The following is an 8,954-nucleotide window of genomic DNA, read 5'->3' on the forward strand; positions in this document are numbered from 1 at the left end:
TATATTTATATGTGAATCTTATCTTCTCTTATTAATTCTCTCATGAATTTCATCATTGACCAATGCTATGTTTGTTAATTTTCAATAAATTTTACCAATTATGCTTTTCTTTATGTAATGTCATTACTTTCCATAAGATTAGCATATGATCTTTTCCATTACTTTCATTGCTAAGATTGAAACATAAAAGTAAAGAAGCAAGACTCAAAGTACTCTTTATTATATAACTCTCAACTCGATTACATAGATAGATAGGTCACGAAACAAGCACTAAAAACAGATCATACTAAACATTTATATTCAACTAAATCACGAAATAACTAACGATCGAACTAACATAGGTAAAAATAATATAAGTGATGGTGATACGATACCGGGGCATCTCCCCCAAGCTTGGCACAAGCCAAGGGGAGTGCCCATACCTGTGTACTCAAATTTCTTTCTTCGGTGATGATGGTGATGATGAGGTAGTAGGCTTGTCCTTCGGCTTCAACAAATATTCCAGTTCGCGGTTGATACTCTGAAGGGCAAGGTTTTGTTCTTCCAACAAAATAACTTCATGGATGAGAGATGTATTCTGAGCACTAGCTATTTCAAAGACCCTTAATGAATCAATCAAGGATTGAGAGAGATGATCATGAAAGGGTTGAAGTATACTCCCTTTTCTGCAGCCTTTCCCATAGGCATGGCTTGATCTTCCTTCTGGATTTGGCTTCCCGCGACTTCCTCAGCTCCATTCTGCTTACCAATATCCTCCTCTCTTGATGACCACTCATAATAAACTTCGTTGCAAGGGCGCTTTCCTGGCGAAGGTCGCACGATCCAATGCTGGGTACGAAGCCTTCAGGGAGCCATGTTGATCTAGATCTGTCAGAAAAATATCACGAAGTAAGAATACGAAGATTTCTGTGATACGGTGGTCAAAACATCCGGGAGTATATATAAATAATTTTTATCTTGCAAAACAAGTATACTAGAGGAAAACGGAGTCAGGAAGGCACACGAGGGGCCCACTGGCCACCAAGGAACACCCAGGTGCCCAGTGGGCGCCTAGCGTGTCCCCTCGACTATTCCTTTTTTTGGTATTTTTTCTAATATTCCAAGACGGACAAAATGTATTTTTATGGAATTTTTAGAGTCGGTTTACTTACCGTATCACATACATATTCCTTTTCAGGGTTCTGGAATATTCTGGATGGTCTCTCTTATGTGTTCCTCTCGTGTCATAGTTTGACTAATGTTAGTTTGAACATTAATAGTTGTACCTGAGATATAATGCTTAATTATTTGTCCATTCACCACCCTTGGATTAGTGCCTTCGGAGTTGTTGATGTTGATAGCTCCGGAACGATAAACCTCTTCGATGATATAGGTCCTTCCCATTTAGAGAGAAGTTTTCCTACAAAGAATCTTAAACGGGAGTTGTACAATAGAACATACTCACCCACTTTGAATTCCCATTTTCGAATTTTTTGCCATCTTTTAACTTCTTCTTTAAATAACTTGGCATTTTCATATGCTTAGGTTCTCCACTCATCTAACGAGCTAATATCAAATAACCTCTTCTCACCGGCAAGTTTGAAATCATAATTAAGTTCTTTAATTGCCTAATATGCCTTATGTTCTAGCTCAAGAGGTAAATGACATGCTTTTCCATAAACCATTTTATACGGAGACATACCCGTAGAATTCTTATAACCGGTTCTATAAGCCCCTAATGCATTATCAAGTTTCTTAGACCAATTCCTTCTAGATCTATTAACGGTCTTTTGTAAACTTTATTTCATTATTGCTCAATTCAACTTGAGCACTAGATTGAGGATGATAAGGAGATGCAATTCTATGATTAATATCATATTTAGAAAGGAGTTTACGAAAAGCACCATGAATAACATGTGAACCACCATCAGTCATTAAATATACAGAGACTTCAAACCTCGGGAAAATAACTTCTTCAAGTATTTTAGTAGAAGTGTTATGATCAACACTACAAGTTGAAATAGATTCTACCCACTTAGTAACGTAATCAACAGCAACTAAAATATCTATATACCCATTAGAGGAAGGAAAAGGTCCAGTGTTGCACTCCATTGAGAAAACAATCCATGGTGTGTTTACCTCTTTGTATGTCTAGGAGTTAGCAAAATGGCGTTACTTAAATGATTAGAGCTAAAAAAAATAGCACTTCTATTTTGCTACTCCCGGTCGATGCAAAATAAATTATTTTGTAAGTCTCACATATGTTATTCCAGACATGTTAATTGATTTCTGCTAAGACTTTTATGTGATATTTCATGTTCTTTTGAGAATTTAGTTCAAGGGACATACATTGGAATAGTGCATGCACCAAGTGTAGACGAGACATGGGTGATACTCACTATAATCATGAATCAACAGAATTACAAGCATAGGGGGCTTGTGACGCAATGTGCTAGAGTATGATGACGAAGTGCATCACTTATTACAGATCATGATTAGGTGGACAATGTGACCACATCGACGTTGCCCGATGCTGAGCTGATGGCAGAAATGAGAAAGGGCAACACGAATGGATCGCTAAGGGAGTGAAATGATTTATTTCTCCCGTTGCAACGCACGGACATGTTTCCTATTATACATACATACACACATCAAGCCATACTTTGAGAACACAATAGGTAAGGATATTAGTCTAGCAAACAAAAGATGACGAGATAATTAATGGAGGGCAACAAGCATTGTTTCATGACATAATTAAAGGTTTGACTAGTGTTCAAAGGTGTGGGGTGAGGCAATAGCATGGTAGTGCCCTCATAGTTCATGCCCTAACAAGTTATAGCTAATACATCATACCAGCAGGTACACCATACCAGCATGTAACAAGTTATAGCTAATACATCATGGTAGCCTCATGTTTCTTCGGTCCACTTTGACTAAGCGAAAAGAAGTTGTACACAGGTCCAGAGAAACTCTAGTAGCTCCATGCAGTACTCACAACACCGGTGGACTACCTTGCCAAGTTTCAGAACAAGCTTGATTCTGAGGTACATATCTGAAGTGTTGTGCTCGGCCATCAAACTAGATCCCTGCATTTAAGCAGCCCGTCAGTACAAAAAACGGAGTGTGCAATTAAATGACAAAAGCTCAATAAAATTCACCAACCACTTAAGACAGTATAGGAAGGAACTCTATATGAGTAACATGACAAAGGAACTCTATACTGGCTGAATTTAAGTGTTCATTTTACCAAAGAAAATTTGGCTAACTATTTTAATAGAGTTGATTCGGCACAGATAAATGAACCTACTCCCGTGTAAGATCTAATCACTAGATTTGCTCAAATACTGCCCCCGTCCCGAATTACTTGTCGCTAAAATGGATGTACTCCCTACATTCCTAAATATAAGGTTTTTTAGAGATTACAATGCGGACTACATACAGAGCAAAATGAGTGAATCTACACTCTAAAATACGTCTATATACATCCGCATGTAGCTCGTACTGAAATTTCTAAAATGTCTTATATTTAAAAACGGAGGGAGTATCTAGCAACTCCCTCCGTCCCAAATTACATCCATTTGAGCGACAAGTAATTCGGAACGGAGGGAGTATTTGACAAGCTAGTTATTCTCTATGAGAGCATCATTTCTTGCTCAGCAACTATTTTCAGCTGAACCACACACACACACACACACACACATACTCCCTCCGTCCGGAAATACTTGTCGCAGAAATGGATATAAATGGATGCATCTAAAACTAAAATACGTCTAGATACATCTATTCCTCCGACAAGTATTTCCGGACGGAGGGAGTACAAAATAAAAAAACTACTGCAATAATAGCTTCAGATTAGACTACACAATTCCACAATGCATGAAAGCTGAACTTAATGTAGGTGTCATTGACAAAATACTGATATAAATTGTTCTATAGAGAATAACCAGGGGCAGAGGCTAATGAGCATCCCATATCATCATATCAGTTGAACTGCAGCAGCAATAGAAGAAGAAAAGACACCCTGATCCTACTCAAGCAGCGCTACATAGTTTCGTCAACATATGACCAAAGTTTATGGAATAACTTAGCCACAGGTAAAAATGCGGCAGGGAAGTTGGTTTCAATCAACAACGATATTCGCAAATCCTATAGAATTTACAGGGGAGACTTTGTACAAAGCTAATGGCCGCATTAAAGACACACTGAACACCCACAACCCACACTCAGCCGATCACCATCCCTTTAGTTCGAGAAGCCCCTACCTCCTATCGCAATGTGGACCATATGCAAGAACTTATGTTTGACAGAACTCTACAATAGCTTATAAAGGTGCAAAACTCAACACGCCTTATACTCTCCACCCCTTGCAAGTGGAATGTAATAGACTAAGGAAAAGGAGTGCACGGCAAAGGGACAAAAAAGTGTTTCAAAACTGATGTAATTCGATGGTGTGGCTGTAACGACTGAAACCTGAAACAAAACTGAACCGAATTGACACTGCAGCAAGGTCGCCATAACTAGCAGGTTCACCAAAACTGTGAATATACTAGAACGAAAGCCCATTCAAACTGAGCAAAAGTAATATTCAAATGTATAATTCGAGCAGAAATCCAATGCTTGAGCTTAAGAAAAATTGTAGATATGCAGGTGTAGCAGAAGCAAACTAGCCAACAAGTTCCTAATCTACCAACCATTCAATTGGAGATGAAATTGAAACAACATACAAGGAAAGATCAAGGCAGATTTAAATTTTTCAGAGGTAGTTCAAGGTTCACATAATTAAAGCCTGAAAAAGCATCACCTTCTCAAGAAGTTGAGGCAAATACTCTCATCCAGATCTCCCTCTTGTAAAAAATGACAAGGTCAGTCTTGTCAGCCGGGCAGCCCTTGGTGTAACAGTATTTCTGAGATTAAGGCCAGATCCGGGCCACAAAGAATTCTCCGTGTTTCCTGCACACACACAAAAAGGTTCACAAAGGCTACAATTTTTAATGCTATTTAAGGCCAGGTATCTGGCTTATTGTTAAAGAATTTGTCAGTAGGCTGGAACTGCAAGGGTGAGGTCAGTAACCTTGGTGGAAGGAGAGGCTATCAAGATCTCGTAGCTGCCTCTGGCCCTTTAGCCATCGACCCTCCCTGTCCCTGGCCATCAGTGGTTGCCATCCAGCAGAAGATCCTTGTTCACACCGTGGGATGTCAGACATCTTCCTCTTCATTTTATTTGCAGCTGCATTTGTCATGGGTTTCCACGATGGCATACAGACTTCCTCATAACCTTTATAAGTGGTTCTGAATGATCTGTTGGGAGTGTTTCTGCTAAACAGGACATTTTTCATCATCTCCTTCCGAGAGCGCATGGATATAAGCACTTGATGCTTACCAACAGCAGCCATTACTTTCTCAGTCTGCAACTGAAACCTCTGCAGTGGCTTCCTCGGACTCGGAGTGATCCCAACATACCGCTGAGCAAGAGGGCGAAGTCGGTAACCTTGGTGAGAGGGGAGGCTATCAAGATGAAGTGCCTGCATCTGCCCCTTTAGGCGTCGACCCGCCCTATCCCTGTCAATCAGTGGTTCCCGTCCAGCAGAATCTCCTTGTTCCCATGATGAGAAGTCAGACATGTTCCTCTTCTTTTTATTTGCAGTTGCACTTGTCATAGGTTTCAGCGTTGGATAGACTTCCTCATAACCCTTATGAGCGGTTATCAATGATCCCTTGGGAGGTTCAGAACTCTTGTTGGAAAGCAATACACCACATTGGTGGAAAGGAGAGCTATCATGACCAATCAGCTGCATATGGCCCTTGAGGCATCCATCATCCCTATAACAGTCATCTGCCCAGCGCTCCCTCAGACCATCAGTGCTATTGCATTTCACTTGGACCCAACATAATGCAGTCGATAATCCTCTTTTCTGGTAATAATATGCTGACAGTGACATGACCACCGGACCTTTGCGTTGAGAGCGCAGGTCAGTAGGCCTAACTTCAAAACCCTTGTCTTTTCTTAAGGCATTCACATGGAACATGCTGATCGTCTCCAGGATGAATACTATTGAACCTGAACCAGGGATTCCTTATATTGGAACAATAGGGTCCGGATTGACTCCAATTTCAATGCTGTGGTAGTGCTTCATGCCTGATCTGCTCAGGACACGGTAGTTCGGGATCAACACACCACCATGTTTTGCCTTTGATGAAATTCTGCTCACCTTATTGTCCACAAGCGATCTCTCTAAAGCCTCACAAATTGGGACGAATTTGGGCCCCTCACACAGGTACAAAACGAGCACACCAAGAGAAGTGGGGCTGACTTCGCCTCTGCGAGTTACCATGTCTATAAATGCTTTCCTCAGTTCATTCAAACCAATTAACAAATTAGCTGGATCTGAGCCAGAAAGTTGTCGATGGTTACCATAGAAAGGAAGAACTTCAGCATCAGGGACATATCTTGGTTCTCCTTTTTTTGTTTTGAATTCATACCCAATATTACCCACATAAAACGCCTGGAACCACCACTCTTCAGGTCTGATGACACCCACACCTGATAAGCCACTGAATTCCATAACAACATAGACCGGGCCACATATTGGTGTGGTAAAAGCCTTTCTGCCCAGGAGCGCGTCAGTCTTGATTGGAATGCCTCGCTTTGAGCTCAAGCCATGAACATTTGCAATGTAACCTTCAAATCGTCGTAACACTGTGGCCGGTTCACCATCCATGTTGAAATATATAATATTTTCCTGGTATACAAAATAAGCAACTTATTATTTACACGCTGAGAAGACAGTTTTCAGAAAGTGTAAATTATTCATAATTAAAAAACACGCAATAGCAAAACTGGTAGTAGGGATCCACTGCTAGCAGTTATTCGTAGTAAAAAGTTCTCTTATATTTTAATATTATCATATATCTACCATTTGCAATGCCACAAAATTGACAATGAATGAGGTAACTGATAATAAGGAACATGGCAGTCGGCAAATTTTAACAGCTCCTACATAGTAGTAACTAGCCGAACCCGTAAAGCAAACACACACAGCCTAAAATTTAACATCCTCGGTAGACTTCACCATCTGTGAAGATGTTAATATTATCATATAACTACCATTTGCAACGGCCACAAAATAGATAACAAATGAGGTACTGATGATAAGGAACATGGCAATCAGCAAATTATAACAGCTCCTACATAGTAACTAACCGAACCCGTAAAACAAACAAACACATCCTAAAATATAATATCCTCATAGACTTCACCATCCATTACTTCCCCTATTATCTCAGTTTCTTTTTTCCAGAATACGGACAAGAATGTGTATTGTATATTAGAGAAGAAAGAACTTCGAGTCAACCTCAGAGCACAAGGAGCCCCAGCCAGCAAGCGTGTGATTGGTCTGAGGCACCCACACGGCTCTACCACAGGCAGTGAGCACCATAGGCCACACCATACGTGCAACGACGCAGCCTACCAGGAAGTCCAAAAGTGGTTCTACTAAGCGAGTCACATGAAGAACCTACAGTTAAGAGGGCCCCTTGAATTCCATGCAAGACTTCCTCCCTGCACGCAAAGCGTGCCCCATAAGTACTCCCTCCGCTCTTACATATAAGTCTTTTTAGAGATTCCAATATAGACTACATATGAGTGAATCTACACTCTAAAGTAGGTCTATATGCATCCGTATGTAGTTCGTATTGAAATCTCTAAAAATGACTTATATTTAGGAACGGAGGGAGTAGATCTTATCGTGTCCAGACCCCTCAGCTCCCAGGACCACCAAAGCTTGTCTGTTGCCACGCCAAGGGATAGCTGGAAATCAGCCAAGTTTTCCCATAAGCCGAGATACTTCTGGAGTTCCAGGTTTGGTCCGACATCAATAGACCAAAGCCCTTGGCCCAACGCCTCAGCCACCAATCTGAATGCGCTCTACTAGAGGAAACACGCAGTAAATAAACGTCCTGGATCCTGAGCCCAGGAACCATCGCTCCCCCATGGAAGATGTACATCGATTCAACCTAACGCTTGACCATCGGGCACGCATCGAATTAACGATCAGCTCTTACAACAAATATGGTAGGTGCACTGCATTTCCGAGTTGATTTTGCGGCGAAATCCATGAGTCTTATATATAGATTTGTAGGAAGGTCGTTACCTCGGGAACCCGCTGCAGAAAGTCTGGCAATGTCGTCCCCGCGTCCGCGTCGCGCGCAGGCGAGATGGGAGGCGCGGCGGGTTGGCGGCGGCGGCTGCGGCGGCGTTCGCTTCTCGCGCTATGGGCACCGGACGCCGTCGAACTGGGGCGAGCCATGCCGCCGCGGGTAGGCGTCGTCGGCGGCCCTTTCGCGAGATGAAGGGGATACAAGATTGTGTAACGACCCAGACTACCTCGAGACGGGATCGCACAAGGGAAGGGGGATGACAGCAGGTGAGTTGTGTCACAAGGGATGAAGAGCAGGTGAGTTTGTCTTGCAGAGGAAGAAGCTGCCAGAGAGAGGCGAGGTTCGGTGTTTACACACACAACAAGTGGGCCTCTCTCACGTCCACTCACGCGTGGGCCGGACCTGTTGGACTTTTTTTTTTTTTGGACCTGTTGGACTTGGGGCGAAGCTGCCTTGTAGAATTAGGCATTGGGGTCAATTGACCCCAATGAAAACTGGGAAATCCTTCATTGAATTTGTACTAAACATTGTCTATTAATTAAATCCCCATTGCCACGGACATGACCCAGCAAACTTTTTTCTAGCTCCGAATCAACTTTCTTGCCAAACGTTTGGTGACGGAACATGGCGCTATATAGTGTGTTGTAGTCCTCTCATGTGGTGCTCGATGTCGAGGAGGACCAGCGGATTCAGAGCCGAATGATCGCGATGTAGCCGTGCTTTACCATACAACGCTCCAGAATTTCTTTAGGCTCGGGGTCGCTTGCTGACAGGTTTGGTGGTCGTGGTAGCTCAGCGAACACCAGAGTGGCGGTGAA

At 42.2% G+C, this 8,954-nt stretch overlaps 1 protein-coding gene across 2 annotated transcripts; it reads right to left on the minus strand.

Annotated features, from left to right (window-relative positions):
• Positions 1-2,672: 2,672 nt before the first annotated feature.
• On the minus strand, positions 2,673-8,431 carry LOC119276303. 2 transcript variants are annotated; one of them, XM_037557339.1, is made up of 4 exons: positions 8,130-8,431; positions 5,051-6,719; positions 4,781-4,929; positions 2,673-3,057 (listed from the first exon to the last, which is right to left on the minus strand). In XM_037557339.1, the coding sequence occupies exons 2-3, from the start codon at positions 6,003-6,005 to the stop codon at positions 4,808-4,810; spliced, it is 1,077 nt and encodes a 358-aa protein (XP_037413236.1). In that variant the 5' UTR covers positions 6,006-6,719; positions 8,130-8,431; the 3' UTR covers positions 2,673-3,057; positions 4,781-4,807. The 2 variants fall into 2 exon arrangements, with proteins under 2 accessions (XP_037413236.1, XP_037413235.1); XM_037557338.1 differs by having other exon boundaries at positions 2,673-3,065; positions 8,130-8,430.
• Positions 8,432-8,954: the final 523 nt, after the last annotated feature.

The sequence above is a fragment of the Triticum dicoccoides genome, chromosome 3B (genome assembly GCF_002162155.2).
Source record: "Triticum dicoccoides isolate Atlit2015 ecotype Zavitan chromosome 3B, WEW_v2.0, whole genome shotgun sequence".
Taxonomy (NCBI): Eukaryota; Viridiplantae; Streptophyta; class Magnoliopsida; order Poales; family Poaceae; genus Triticum; species Triticum dicoccoides.

Coding starts and splice junctions, on each gene's coding strand:
- LOC119276303 (XM_037557339.1), bottom strand. CDS start 6,005: ATGTTCCATGTGAATGCCTTAAGAAAAGACAAGGGTTTTGAAGTTAGG. Junction 4,930..5,050: donor TAGCCTCTCCTTCCACCAAG/GTTACTGACCTC, acceptor GTGTGTGTGCAG/GAAACACGGAGAATTCTTTG.